This window comes from Phalaenopsis equestris, unplaced genomic scaffold (assembly GCF_001263595.1).
Source record: "Phalaenopsis equestris unplaced genomic scaffold, ASM126359v1 Scaffold000002, whole genome shotgun sequence".
NCBI lineage: Eukaryota > Viridiplantae > Streptophyta > Magnoliopsida > Asparagales > Orchidaceae > Phalaenopsis > Phalaenopsis equestris.
The window spans coordinates 36502044-36518119 of record NW_018164444.1 but is presented as its reverse complement, the minus strand read 5'-3'; the positions used below and the strand labels follow the sequence as shown (position 1 = coordinate 36518119).

At 31.6% G+C, this 16076-nt stretch overlaps 1 protein-coding gene across 1 annotated transcript; it reads right to left on the bottom strand.

The window, feature by feature from the left end:
- Positions 1 to 9291: 9291 nt before the first annotated feature.
- On the bottom strand, positions 9292 to 10460 carry LOC110038396 (zinc finger protein ZAT10). The gene is made up of 2 exons (XM_020743233.1): positions 9895 to 10460; positions 9292 to 9864 (listed from the first exon to the last, which is right to left on the bottom strand). The coding sequence occupies exons 1-2, from the start codon at positions 10394 to 10396 to the stop codon at positions 9725 to 9727; spliced, it is 642 nt and encodes a 213-aa protein (XP_020598892.1). The 5' UTR covers positions 10397 to 10460; the 3' UTR covers positions 9292 to 9724.
- Between the last annotated feature and the right edge of the window lie 5616 nt (positions 10461 to 16076).

Here is a 16076-nt window from a genome sequence, read left to right as displayed (position 1 = left end):
TTTTTTCGTGAATTTCATAATAGCTCTTCTGTTTTAACTGCAACATATCTTAAATAATTTCAATAGCATTAAGGCCAATTCCGGTGTTTAACATCACTAACGTAGGTACCAAAAAAACTTACAAGTTACTATATATATATATATACTAAATGATTTATTAAAATAATAAATTAAGTAAATATGATGTTTTATTTGGTTTCAAATATGGAAGAGGCGACGTCAAAGCAATTTCAAACATAAATTAATCGTCATCAGTCATTATGGTGAATACTTATATTTTTAAACTATAATAATAATTTGTTTATTCGTAAATATGTTCGTAGTTAATGATATTTGTGGTTGTTTTATTCTAATAGAGTTATTCTTTTATTTATTGGTAATATCGTTATGAATGTTTTAGCTATTTACTCGTGCATTTTAGTTTATGTTAAAATATGATTGAATACAATGAATACATATGTTTATGTTGAATGTTTGTATGTGCATTAGTGATTATAATAAAGATCCCCTCAATGGTACAAGTGAGGGAAACTAATGTACCCGCGCACGTAAATGAAAACTAATATGGATATTGATGTGTCTTAATTGACATAATTTTTAGACGATGTCTTATGTGACGATTGTATAAATATGAAATGATATTGATATAACAATGATATAGACTTATTTAGATAGCATGTTAAATGTTTATATTGATTTATAAATAATCTTAACAGATATGCATTTTCTTCTTTCTTTTCTTTGTATTGTGGTAGTTTAAAAGTACGAGTATCAATTGACCTGTTAGCTCACAACTGTTTTAACTAATTTTTTAGGTCTAATTAGAATATTAAAATATGAGTGATATGTCAGAAAATTTTTATTAAAGGCGCAGATAACGATCAACGAAGTAATTTTAATTGTACTGCTTTAATTAAATTTATAGTGACTCTTTCATCTGTTAAAATGTAAATGAGCATAGAAAATTTTTTCTACACTGTCTGAATGTTTTATACCTGATTTGGTTAATTCCAAACCTCGGGTCGGGTTGTGACATAAGAAAAAATTCAGACCCCTCCATTAGACTGTCTAGGGAAATTCTCTCGATCAAATAACATTCTGTGAGTATTTGAGTATTTTGATAATGTCAAAATTGAGTGGTCGTTGGCTCGTTGGAAGTAACTCTTCAAGATTCTTGATTTGACTATAAATTTGTCAAATTTAGAATTCTTTTGACCTACCAATTATGTTATGGAAGCTCTCAGAAGTGGTTTAATGACTAGATATGGCCTTGATTTGACTCAGTTGGACCCATTTTGGCATCATTTAGTCCATCTTGCAGAGTCAGTTAGTTTGACTATAAGTTTGCTGAAATCGAAGTTCTAGATTATTTTTAGTTGAAGTTTGAACATTCATTGCTCAAAAGTTGTCACGAGATCTGTGTGATACCTCGAGTTTCATGCCAAGAGAATCGAGACCAATGCTAAATAATAATTTTTTTTTGATGATGTATCAATATTAAAACTAATAGGAAAATTTACTCTATAATATTGTTGAGATAATAAGTTGAAGCATTCCCTAAAAAAGAAAGAAATTTCCGTTTGCATCCTCCAAACCAAAGGGGTTAGCTTTAAAAAATATATATAATTATTAGTCTAAATTTTAATGGATAAAATATTAATGCCAAGATAATCTTGATATAAAAATTTGCAAGAGAAGACAAGAATAAAAATTATTTTTTGGACAATGATCAAGTTAATTAAGCTGGTTGGTTAAGGAAAGAAAGAGGATGCAAAAAGAGCCGAACATAAAAAGGATTGGAGTGGAGAAAATTCCAACTAATCATTGTAATAACATCCAATATAAAAATGCACCAAAATATAAAAAAAAAGGTAAAAGACTCTTTTGCCCTCCGAGGGGTGAAAAGAAGAGCATGGTAGGAGTGGAAAGCATAAAAGAGAGAGGAAAAATGTTAAATGTGAGTAGGAGGAGTGGAGTGTCACATTGAACAAATCTATAATCTTAAACCCTAAGCCCGAAAATTAAAAGATGAGACTCTCATTCTTTAATTTTATGAGGGTATTCATGTAAGTAGCATATAAACGACAGTTATACCCATTCCTTTCATACAACACCACTTAATCAGTGCTTCTCAGCAAAGAGTGTCTCCCGTCACGAAACAATCTAAATCAAGTCAAATTCTAACAATATAAAAGAGTAAACTCAATGAAATCCAAAAACATTCACCCATAATCACCAAAGCCGTAATTAATAGAAATGAAGAAGCCCCTTTTCACATTGATGAATTAATAAGTCAAACATAAATAAAATTCAAGCAAAATTAAACAATTAATATTTCAACTCGCTCAAAATTCGCTCATTTGCATACCTACTTATATATATATATATATCTCCATGTATAAAAGTAAAGTCAAGCTAAGAGAGAGAGCCCCCCAACTTTTCAAGCTTTTTTGAGTATATATATATCTCTCTCTCTCTTTCTCTCTCTCTAATCTTATAGATCGAAAAATCTTCAACAAGCATGATATTTCGGCTTATTAGAGACTCAAGTTCAATAGATAATCTCTGAGGCCTCTCCCAGACTTTACACCCATCTCTCTCTCTATCTTCTCTCTGAAAAAATAGGATCTTTACCCGTATGTACTCATCAACGATACCAAACCCGTAAAATGACTCCACTATATATATATATATATATATATACACACACACACACACACACACACACACACACACACACACACACACACACACATATATATATACTCTCAATCGGCCAAGAAAAAATTAAAACTAAATCTCATCAATCATATTAGACCTGCTCATCACAATGCAATTCATTTTGGAAGATTGAAAACATACTTGATGCACTTATGTCTATCACGCTCAAATGTTTTGCATGCCATTGATTTGAAAATGATTCTCTTGAGTAAAGTACTTGTTTTATAAGGAAATAAAATGACCCCCTCTTTTATGATATGTCACTTAAATTTTTGATATCACATAAAAGAAATATCATCATTTAAACTTAAGAAATGAAATACTTCTAAAATATTTTATAAAATTTTTTGAATCTTGACGTCGCATAAATTATATCATTTTAATGTTAAAAAATATTTTTTAGAATGAAAATTTTATTTCAATTCATTGTATTTATAAAAAAAAGAATTCAAATTATTTGATAGATTTAAAAATATAAAGTAAATTAAAATCAAAGTTATTTTGCAAATATAACTAATACAATCATAATATACATTAAATTCGTCATTTAGTTACAAAACATTTTCTTAAAACTTCAAGCAATCAATAAAGATTGATGGTGTCACGGGCCACACGACCATGTTGAGGTCATTTATTAAGCTTGATGGTTTAATCAACATTAAATAGCTATGAAGATTATAATATGACAAAAAAGAGTCAATGAAGTAAGTTGGACAAATTATGAAGACATGACCAATTAAAGGTCTGTTTAAGACAGCTTTCTGTCTGCTTTGCTTTTAAGATCACCATCACTATTTCGTTTGGGGACTATTTACTTGTTGTTTTTTCGAAATTTCTGTGATATAAAGTTATTTTTTTTCAAATTAAGCAGTTAAAACGCGATGACTGTCAGAAAACTACCATCTGACATTTTGAAAATAGAATATATTTATAATAGTCATTGCAATTTTTTGAAAGATAATTTTTTTTTCTGGAGCAGTTTAATAGTTGATTATTCAAACAGTTGCAGTTTCCCCGAAAAGATCCTAAGCGGAAGCTTTTTCCTTTACAACATGGACATGGGCCACATGGTAGCACCTTAAGCTTTATACGCTAATTAGCCCAAATTAATTCGAGCTTTACAAAGCTAAATACGCTAATTAGCTAAAATTAATACCTTTTTATGTAAGTTAAGTGTTGCTGGTCCGCGTTAAGCTCAGGGTATACAAAGCTTAACACGTTGATCATACCAAAAAAAGCAGAATGGACAACCTAACAGATCTAAGCCTACGTGATATATTTGAAATTAAAATATACATATTTGCATCGAGATTGCCCTAAATTCATTTGAGATTTGGCTTGATTTGGACAAATATAACCAGAGTCAACTCAAAACTTTAGCATATAATTAGAATAGATAGCATTTATGTGGTGTTTGGCTACATCAGCGATTTCCATTAAACAGTATTTAGTAAATCCAGATTTATCAAATCCATTTTGATGGAGGGAAACTTCAAAGCCATTTTAACAAATTCATATTTACGTGACGAAGAAGACGGAACACGGGAGAAAAATCGGTTTAACAATGTTGGATTTAAGATTTAGTTTTTTGGTGTTTGGTTGGATTTAAGCTAAATCTGTTGTTAAATTTGTCTATTAATTGGCGACTACCAAACACCGCCTTAGCATATTAAGCTTTGTAAAGCTCAAATTAATTTGAGCTAATTAGCGTATTAAGCTTAAGGCGCTACCATGTGGTCCATGTCCATGTTGTGAAGGAAAAAGCTTTTACTTAGTTTGGCCATGTCTTCACAATTTGTCCAAACTTTTCTTCATTAATTCCATTTTGTCATATTATAACCTTCATAGCAATTAAATTTTAATTAAACCATCAAGCTTAATTAAAGCCCTCAAGATTACTTGAAGTTTCGAGAAAATGCTTCGGATTAATTTAATATATATTATTATTGCAATGGATAAATTGCACAAAAAAAAATGATTTAAATTTAATATATACTCTCAAGTTTAACAAATATGTTAAATTCTTTTTCCATCAATAAAATGTATTGAAATAAAATTTTCATTTTTTTTAAATATTATTTACATAAAAATAATATAATTGATGTGTGGTCAATAAATTTTATTATTTGACATGAATATCGTTGTATTTTTGGACAAGAAAAATTTCAGAAACAAAATGTAATAAATTAACATAGAACTATAAAATAAATATTAAAGAAATTAAAAAAACCCTAAAAATAGATAAAATAAAAGAAAATTATAATAAAATAATAAAAAAACCAAGTTAGAAACATTTGTTCATTGTAAATAAAATACAAATCTAACAATCTCTTAAAAAGAACTTGATCTCAAAATCTAGCAAGCAATTTTTTAAATGAGTTGGTCAATAAAAATTTAAAATATAGGTTATTAGCAAACTTTCCCACTCATGTCCAATGATATTTCTTAGAAAATATACTATAAAAAATAATTGGCAAAAATTATACATTTATTTATTGCAGTAAAATTCTATTGATCCAGTTATCAATAGTTAGATATTTTCTATAATGAAATTTGAAATTATGTTCTTCTCTCATTAGTCAAAAATACAAATAATGGTGACTCAAACAGATCATGGCCTTTGATTATCTGCTTGGGTTGACCTTAGCCAAGGAGTAAAATTATTCAATAACATTTTTGAAGATTTGGAAACAATGTGAATCATTTAATTCTAAACTTTAGTTTAATAGATTCGAGTATGAATGTAGAAAATTGTAGAGCTCCAACCTCGATTTTGAACATTCAATTATTCATTTGTGTTCTTCATATTTGAACTTGTCATTTAGTTGGATGTTTTGTCAACTAGTCTTCTTTTCATGACAAAACAACTAATACATCAATTTTCATTCCAAATCTAGCTTTTTACACCCAATTTCTTATGTTAGTGGTTCACTCTCACTTTATTCAAACACTCAAGTTCTGATATAAATTATTATTTATTAAATGACTCTAATTTTTAGTCATTTATGCTTATAATCTTTAAATACCCAATTTCTATAATTTCCATTACTATTTATCAGATGACGCAAATCATTAGCTAATACACTTGCCATCCTCAATTGTCCAATCTTTAGCATCGTTCAATACCTTTGCTAAACACCCACTCCATTAGGGTTTGTTGCCCTTCAATGAGAGGGTAAAGATGTTCATCAAAGGATGCCAATAACTCTTGTTATTAAACAATTCCTATCACTATTTACTAAATTGGCCACCCAAAAAATGATGAGCCACCACCTTAAGAGACAATCTAATCCTATAAGGACTCACATTGTAATTCAACATTCTTCAATTTAGTGAATTTTAGACTATTACAATTACCCATTCATGTTAATGAAACTGTCCAAACTAGATTGAGCTATAGTTTCCTTTCAGGGAATTTTGTACATGAAAATTTAGATGCATTCAATGTATTCTATACCTTATTTATTTGTATTATCTATGCATATGTTCAAAATTTTCATACAATTATAGAATTTTAAAATCATTTTGTTTGTTAGAAAAATTAAAATATATAATATTAGTTTCATTTAATTTGATCATGAAACTAATATTATATTATATACTCAAAATATATTATATTTGAAGATTTTATCTTTAAAATATTAAAACTATTCCAATAATAATATTTTACATTTTATATTATGTGATTTCTTATTATCACTCTATTAATTGCTAATTTCATTTGACATTTTATTATAATACTACCTTAAATTAATATTAGTTTCTCTCTTTTACAGTGAACAAACCGATTCATGAGCCGGATCAAACTCGTAGACTTAAGCTCAAACTTGAGCTTGAACTCATATAAAATTAATCAAGCTCAAGTTCAAGCCGATGGAGGCTCGAACTCGACTTGATTCGTAGAATCCGCATGAATAAGACGATGGGAATGCCCTCCAATGCAGTTAATAATTTACTTTTTAAAAATGGCTTAAATAGACCTAAATGGGCCAGAATTAACATAAATAATTGCCAGATTATACATTAATGATGTCTGATGAAAATGTTAGAATTTTATCTAAAAATGAGTTCAATCAAAATTTTTTAATCATATAATTATCGTTGACATACATTTAATAAATATGGCGTTTGAATTCTAAGCCTTAATAAATTATTTAATTTAATAAAATGAAATAACTCAAACCTAAAGTACAATTATGCTTAATATTTGAACAAAAGCTGAAGATTGATGCTTCATTTGAAGAACCAGCTTAAATTTTAGGGGAATAAATTTATTATAAAAACTAATTTAAAATTTAATTATTTTATATTATTAATTTAAAATAATAAACAACTAAACCATTAATTTAATCTAAATAAAATAAGATTAAAAAAATAAAATAAAATTAGTTTTAATACTAATAACTTAAAAGTAATTAATTCGCTAAAATTTCTCAAAAAATTGTGTTTTATTTAATACAAATATAATTTGGAGATAGCAATCATAAAATAATAAAAAAAAACAAATTTTAGGATAATTTACATACATACCACTCAATTCTTATATATTTACATATCTAACACCTAGACTTCAATTTTAGCATATATGCCACTTACCTATGTATTAAAATGTGATTTTCACTTTTTTAAAATTTCAAATAGTGGAATTTTTATTGTTTTGAGTTTTTTTTTTATTGTGATATGAAATATTTGGTTGATATAAATATAGGAAAATAATTTGTCACGACCACAATTTCCGCGTAAAAGTATTTCCATATTCAAGTATGAGAAGCCATTAAACAAAAACATATTTAACAAAGCCTTGAGCTATATGTCACCTCCCAAAAAAACTCTTATGGGTGGTGGGCAGCCCAGGACTTAAATATTGTCTTTCGGCCCTACACCTAGTCAATGTGAGACTATTCCCATCCAATCCCTTGACCCCCTCGTCACGGATCGGCTCCACCGATGGTCTCACTGGACCATGGAGAGTCCACATACCTGACAGACAGTAATCTGCTTTGATACCACTTGTCACCTCCCAAAAGAGCCATTGTGCATGGTGGGCAGCCCAAGACTAAAATACTGTTTTTCGGCCCTACACCTAGCCAATATGAGACTATTTGTCCGTGACATATAAGTATCTTGAGCCAATCAAAACAACAATCTTTAATGATAATGAAGATATGAAAGATTTGCATACATGCCATTCAATTCTTATGTATTTATACATCTAAGACCTAAACTTCAATTTTTTCATAGTTACCACCTTACCTATGCATGAAAAAGAAAAAGATATATTACACTATTTAAAAGTTAAGATAGAGGCATTTTTGAAGTGATGTGAAAGATTTGGGTGGTATAAATGAAAAAAAATAAAGTTTACGTGTTAGATATGTAAATATCTCTAAACATAAGGTTAGGGTCTATTTGGGGCAGCTGCAGCTTATTGAATAATATGCTGATAAACTGATTAAAAATAATCTGTTGATAAACTACGTATGGTGGCTATTACAAATTTATAATTTTTTTTTAAGAAAGTTAGACCGTTGCCAGAAAGGTGTCACCGTACCTCGATAGATGCGGTGTGAAAACACTACTTTCAGCGTTTTCAAAGCGCATAAACCGCCACCCAAACAGTTCAGGTGCGTTTTCAAAACGCCACCACACCAAATAAACTGTCCCAAAAAGACCCTAAATATATTGCTCCACTCAGAAATTCTTCTACACAATCCCATAAAATTGGCTAATCATATTACCAAATTAAACTAAAAAACTATAAATTTTGAACCAACATCTCTAGAATAATTACTAGAGTGGGGGCAAAACCGCGTCCGTCGAACTGTAGGAGGCCAGTTGTGATCTGAAACGACGAAAATTTAAAGTTTCCCAAACAAAAAATTCATCTCGACTTTCGCATTCACTACAACAAAACAGAACTTTACGGTCTACTCAAAATAATGTGTACTTCAAAAGAATCACTCCTTCAAGACTGAAGACCCAAAACCTTAAAAAATTTTATGTCAGCCCTCTGATGTCATGCTCTTCTTAGCGTGTGATGAGGAAATTTCATTTTCCAGAAATGGTGTGCAAAGTCTAGCGTATTAACTTTAGTCAGCCATTTTGATTTTTCATAAAAAAAGAAATGTTTTGTCTTAGGAAGTTCTATATACATACCACGAAATTCCCATTTATTTACATATGCATGAATATATTTCATTTCTTAGATATGTAAATACATAGCACGAAATTCTTATGTATTTACATATCTAAAACTTAAGCTCTGCCATTTTACATTTATACCACCCAAATTTATTATATCACCTTTTTAACATAAGAAAATGAAATACAGTTTTTTCATGCATAGGCAGTCACATACATAACAAAACTGAAGTTGAGGCATTAGATATGTAAACACATAATGATTGAGTGGTATATATGTAAATCTTTCTTGGTTAAGTGATTTGGGTGGTATAAATGTAAAAAACTAACGTTCAGAATTGCTCCCTTGAATTTAATATTTAACGTCAGATTCTTTCACTGCAGCACAATTTAACGCAGAATTCACAATCCATGTTTGACAGAAAAAAATAAAGCGATATTAATGTTGTATATCAAGGACAATGAATGGTTCTACAAAAAATGAATAATTCTCTGTACATTAAAAAGAAAAAAAAAAGAATGTTTTCAAAATTATAAGAAAAACATATGATAATACTTATCATATATTCTCTAACTAATAATTTTGAAATTTTATTTTCAACTCTGAATTAGTTGACGAATCATCTTCTTATGATTGAACGGTTAGATAAATGTCAAAGTCGGCGCGGCGAATCTTACGTGCCTGCTAATGACGCAACGCGAAGAAGTCTCAATTCCCATTTTCCCGAGCAAATATTGAACTGATGGTGATATTCGAATGATATTGGGATGATATTGTACCTACAGTATCATGCCAATACTATCATTCTGTACCAAATTCATAACTATCTCATTCACATGTAATATTTTTTCCAATTTCCAACTAAGTGGTGAGGAATAATCGCGGCTTCTTAATTGAAATCGGACTTTGCACTTCATCTTCTTCCTCCGAAATCCAATTACATCTTCCTCCAATTTCGAACCCAAATTCCGGCACCGGTGGCAGATTCAAATCGAATCCACCCCCCGGTGGCAGTTTAAACCCGACCCCAGGGGGGCGGGAGCCGGCAGCGCTGCCAATCGTGCCGTCGTAGTGGCACCGCTTGTGTCCGCCGAGCGCTTGGCCGGTGGGAAAGGTTTTATGGCAAATTGAGCATTGGTGAATCCGTGCGCTGCCGGAGACTGCGGAGGCGACAGGGGAGCCGGCGGATAGGCGGTCTTCGGCGGCGGCGGTGGTGGATGCGGATTTGCGGTGGCTAGTTTTGTGGCCACCGAGGGCTTGGTATGACGGGAAAGCTTTGCCGCAGAGGGAACATTTGTGGGTGAGATTTGGGGGTGGGGATTGGGAGTCGGAGAGCATGAGGAGGCAGAGTGCTAGGTTTTCTTCTTCGGTGGGGGATCGGTGGTGGGGATCTGAACGCTTTTTTTGGCGTTTGATTTGGTGTTTGGGTTCGTCGGAGCTGTAATTTGATGAAGATGGCGACGGCGACGGCGACGGCGATGGCGGGAGGAGAGAAAGCTTTGTTTCAGGGGATTTCATGGCTTCTGTGACCATAGATGTTTTGAAGGGAAGGGGGGAGAGAGAAAGCGTGAGAAGTGATTAGTTTCGTGTTAGAGACTTGGATGAAGGAGGCTGAAGAAGAAAGGAGAGGAGGCGTTTGGGCTTTTATAAACGCAGATTCGCCGAAGAGAAGTGGAGTGTTGGAGAACTGACGTTTTCGCTGACGTGGTCCAAATATGAAAAAGTTTTGAGCTTGCGCGCGTCATCAGAAGCGGCCGCAAACGGGAAGGATAATTTCACCGCCCGCGTTTGATGCACTGAATTTTCTTAGAAGTGAGAAGAATTTTGATAACTATGTGCCACGTGTCAATTAACTGTAGTGAGAGTGCGGGTGAGGAATAGTGGGAGTAGAACAGCTCATCGAAAAAAATTAAAAAATAATGAAAGACATGGTTGGTGACCTTCCACAGGGTCAAAAAACAGCAGAAGCAAGTCTGTGAACTTTCAATACTGCATGCCTAGTCAACACGCGCACACCTCCCGCCACGTGGCAGTTTGTTCCTCGTCAACCCCACGCGGCGTACGGTGCGGTTGTTATTGTTTGCTCTGTTGAAAATATGGGTGCAGTCCCCTGGGTATTTTTCCCAAAGGGAATATGGAAATTTTTTAGTGGCAATTACACAGAAAGCATCCGAAATATTGCTATTTACAAATTTAATACCCTGTTTCAACCTTTTTTTTCAACTTCTTAATCAAATATCAACCTTCATGATAAAATCTCATCCTATATTTTTCATTTTTATCGAATTTATGGGATTTAATTGTGACACACGTAAATACATCGATTTGACGATAAAAATATATTTCCTAAGTGGGAGTATAATTTTGCAAATTTAGAAATATTTTATTAGTTGGATTATATAGTTATTGTTCAATTGGATTGATGTTGTTTTGTTTTAATTACTTAAGTGAATGGTGGCTCGTCTTATTTGTGTTGTTATTGTTTTATTTGTCTGTGCAGTTCATTGTGATCTTCTTTCTCATTTGTTGTTAATATTTTTAAGAGAGGTTTTTTCTTCTTTTAGAGTTTATGGTAGTCTTGATTTATCGTTTTTAGAGATCTTTTTCTTCATTTGGACTTTGTTAAGTGGTTTGAAATTCCTGATTTTAGATATTTTTTGGGGATTTTCTTTTCTATTGTTGTGTGATTCTTCTTGATTTGGACGTTCTCGAGTTTTAGTTGTTGCTATTTGTTTGGAATAAATGCTTCACCTAAAGCTCTCATTTAACCCAAAAAAAATTTGGCATTTTATTGTACAAAATTTAAAATTATTTAAATTTAATGAAAAAAAATAAGTGCAACGATATAAATTTGAAGGCTGGTGATTTAATTTCAAGATTTTAAGAACTCGAATGAGTAAGCATTTTAGTAGAAAAATATCATAAAAATTTCCAATGTTTTTTATTTAAACTTAAAAAATCAATATCTAAATAAAATCAGAGTTAACATAAATTCCACCTATCTTTATGTATTTATTTTTCTAACAACTAAAATTTAATTTTTGACATCTTGTTTATACATAAAAAAAGTGTATTTAACTTTTAAAAATAAAAATAAAAACAATTTTATGCCATTTGAAAGATTTGAGTGATATAATTGTAAGAAAAGAAAATTTAAATATTGTATATGTAAATACAAAAAAAGCTGTGATGTGTATGTAAATTTGCGTCATATCTTTCAATGAATAAATAACTGGTAAAGCAGAACAGTTGGCTTCGCATTTACTGTTGACAGGGAATTAGAGGTTTGATTCAGCCCGAGTTATATATATGAATACATATTGTATGACATCAGCAGTACGTTGGCCGGCTGAGTTCCTACAACCGCCACGTGGCTTTTAGGGACGGAGAGGCTGGAGAGGTTAGAGTGAAGAAGTGTGCAGCAGCGACAGCTACTAATTCAGAGCCACATGCTTAGCTATTTTACCTGGCAAATTAAAATAACATATCCTACTGTAATTTATGTTAAAATAGTAAAATAAGATGTTGAATTTTAAAATACATTTAATTATTTAAGCATATTAATGAAATTTTCTTACGAGGGAGTTAATGATTTATCTTTAACGTTGAATAAAATTTTAAAACAATGAATAAAAAATGTTTTAGAAAATATAATAATTTTTACTCTAAAAAAATATATCAAGAGAAATGATACGCCTCCAACAAATTAACCTTAAAGCGACATTAATCTCAAGATAAGACTCAGATCTCAAGATAAGCTTTTGAGTAGGAAATATTTAAATTTCAATTAAAAGTTATTCAGAGATTTGATTTCAGTAAACTTATAGTCAAACTGACCAGCTTATTAAGACGAATTGATTGGTACCAATATTGATCCAATATGAATCAAACTGAGCCTTAATCAAACCATTACACTGCTTTTGGAAGCTTTTTAGACATATTTGGAAAGTTAAACCGATGTCAAATCCGACATGTTCATAGTCAAATCGAGTGTCTCAATAAGAAGAATCTAATGAGCCCAAGATTGATCAATTATGACATCGTTAAGACACACAAATTTACATCAAACATTGTTAGATCAAAGGGAACTCTTTGAGTCACCTGGTGAAAGTGATTTTTATTCCTTATTTAATTGCAAATTGTACTCTATTTAGTCTCAAACCTCTCAAGAGGAGGGAGGATAGCTTAAGACTTGCGGAATAGTTTGAAGCTTTGATAAGAAGCAAAAGACCAACATCGCGCCTACCGTCGTCGATCATCGTCGACAGCCTCTGATCGCCTTTAACCACCCCGACCATCATTAACCATCGCTAACCGTCGTTGAGCACCACCAACCGCCGCCGACCGTTGTCAACTACCATCGGTCGCAGTTAACCACCACTTGTCGGTCGTTGTTGATCACAATCGTTCGTCACTCGTTCCTTGCTACAAGTTCATCTGCACAACACTGTTGTAACTTGGAAGAACTTATAACAATTTCAAACCTGTGGGACAAAGTTTGCAGTTGTAATAAACAAATTCATAGTGAATTTTTGCAACTCGGTCAGATAACACGATTTTTCCATTTATGAATTTTCCACGTAAAAATTTTTGATGTTGCTACCGGTCATTTTCTGTTTTCTGAGTGTGTGTTGAATTCTCATGCAACACTAATATAATAATCTTCTGCTTTACTGCCCAAATATTCTAGCTCACATCAAGGAAAATAATGACGATTTTGAAATAATCACATATGGTGGAGATTATAAAAACTGGCATTCACATTGATTAGAGAAGAGCAAAGTTTCAAAGTTTAAACTATCAGTTTGATCGTATGTTAGAAAAATGAAAAATAATGAAAAAAAAAGTGATGGTTGCCAAAATTAATTGATAATTGGTGAAGTTGACAGATGATGAAAGTATTTAATGTCATTCGACAATGTGAAATGAAAATTAGATGCCAACGAACATTAATATTGATTAACGAAAGATAATTGTGATTCAACAATAATTAGGTGATGAGAAATATCAACATGCTAATTTTTGTTGTTGGTTGAAGCAAGGGAGAAATTCCTAACATGAATACTAAATTTAAAGATTCTTCAAACTCAACTATTCTCCCAACTCTAATTTCCTATCTTAGGTCCCGTTGGAAAGAGCTTTGTTGAACAAGGAGCTTCGTTGTTCCTTCAAAAAGTCACGCTCTGTAAAGAGACTTCTCTGCTCCGTCCTGAAATGACAAAAATTTTCGCATTTTCACTCTTCCGTGTCCGGAGACATTCCCAAAATATTTGGTAACTAAAGATCTCCTTCTCCAGTGATGGTGTTGAGTGTGGTAGAATGGAAGGCGAATGCAATCTCAAACGAAGCCTTAAATGGATGAAGACCAACTTATATTTTTTTGGTAGGACAATTATTTTTTATTTCCCCTAAATCCCAAAAATTTCTATGGGAAACCCATAATTAGTTATGTTGACGATTTGAAAGTTCTAAATATTTAAACAAAATAGTTGATGCACTAAAATAATATGTTATTTTAAGTATATATTTTATGTTTAATTTTGATGATATTGCACTTTAAAGAAGGGTATTTTCATGTTTTTATTACATATATATCAATTTTAGGCATTTGGAGCAAAAGTAGCAAAAATGACAAAATTTGGAGTCACAATTGTAAAGTTTTGAATTCTAGCGCAAGATTGGCGCCAGATGCGCCAAGAACAACACGGTCTTCAGCAAACTGGCGCATGATGCGTCAGATTGGCGCCAGATGCGTCATTTGACAGAGAGTTTGTGCATGATGCGCCAGATGCATCAGAGAGGACTTTTTTAGGATTAAGGCGGTTCAAGACAAATTTTATACGAATTTTCAAAGAGACTTCTTTTAAACATCCTTTGGAGTAATTCAATGCATCTATACATTTGAAAGGTTCTTTTATGAAGGGATATGTCTCTTAAATCAATATATATGTCATTTGAGTTCAAAAGAGTTGAATTTTGGATAGAATTTTGGGGATAAATTTTGAACTATTTTTGGAGGGAGGCAGCCTTTGATAAAAGAGAGGAAAGACTAGGGCTTGAAAGAGAGTTTAGAGGGAGGCAAGTAGAGGTGTGTGGTGTGAATTAGAGAGAGAGAGAGAGAGAGAAAGTGAAGGGCTTGAAGATTTTCTTCAAAGATTGTAAGAGGAGAGAGAATGTGAGAGATTTCTTCTTCATTACACTTTTAAGACAGAATTGAGAGTGCTTGTAAAGAGAGAAATGCTTGGAGAGAACTTCTAAGAGTTTGTTTGGGAAGGATTGTGAGATAAGTTGTGTCATTTATTTCTTTTGTGTTGTAAACTTTTTTTTATTAATGAAGTCCGTGTTTTGTCGTATCTTTTTCATGAATTCTGAGTAGTCTTCTTTATTCTTCTCCCTACTTTCAGATATGGATTTGTAAAAAATTGATTTTGTTTTATATGATTTTAAATATCAATAATTTGTGATGATTTGAACTCCGTTTGAACTCCCGACCTTCATTTACTTTTCGATCTGGTCAATTGAAATGTTAAAATGTGTTGAGAAACATATGTTCCGAAAGAGCTATGATTTCTACAACATGGGGGGAATCATATTTGATTTTATGCGAGAGTATTTCATCTATGAAATTGAGTGCAAATAAATATAGAAATATATTTTGTTGAATACAAAATTGAAGATTTTAAGGTAACAAATTAAAATGCTCAATTTGGTCTAGTTGAATGGAAACTGTTGCGAGATTGTTAGCCTTCAGGGGAGGGAGTAGTGGGAGCCCTGGAGTGGCAGTCAATATCTTCCCAGCCTAACCACAAAATTAAATACAAAACTCTCGATTAGTCAATGTTCTTTATATACTCGAAAGAGGGTAAAGAATAAAATTGCTCATATTTTGCACAAAAAAGTTATATATATATTTTTTCAAATGATTTTAATTTCTTCACAAAACATATACTCATTGTAAAGGGGAAAGATATTTTCTTAAATTTAAACTTTCTGTCACATCTTAGATTTAATTTTTATAAATTTACTTTTGAAAGTTTAGCATTTAGTTTAGTTAACTTTGTCTTTAAACTACATTTTATTTAGCATTCACTTATTACTTAATATTCAAACTTCGCACTTTACTTTTTGTAGTTTGAAAATAGTAGTTTACATTATAATTTTAGGAACTTATTTACAGGCATTTCCAACTTCCCTGTGGGATCGATATCCATGA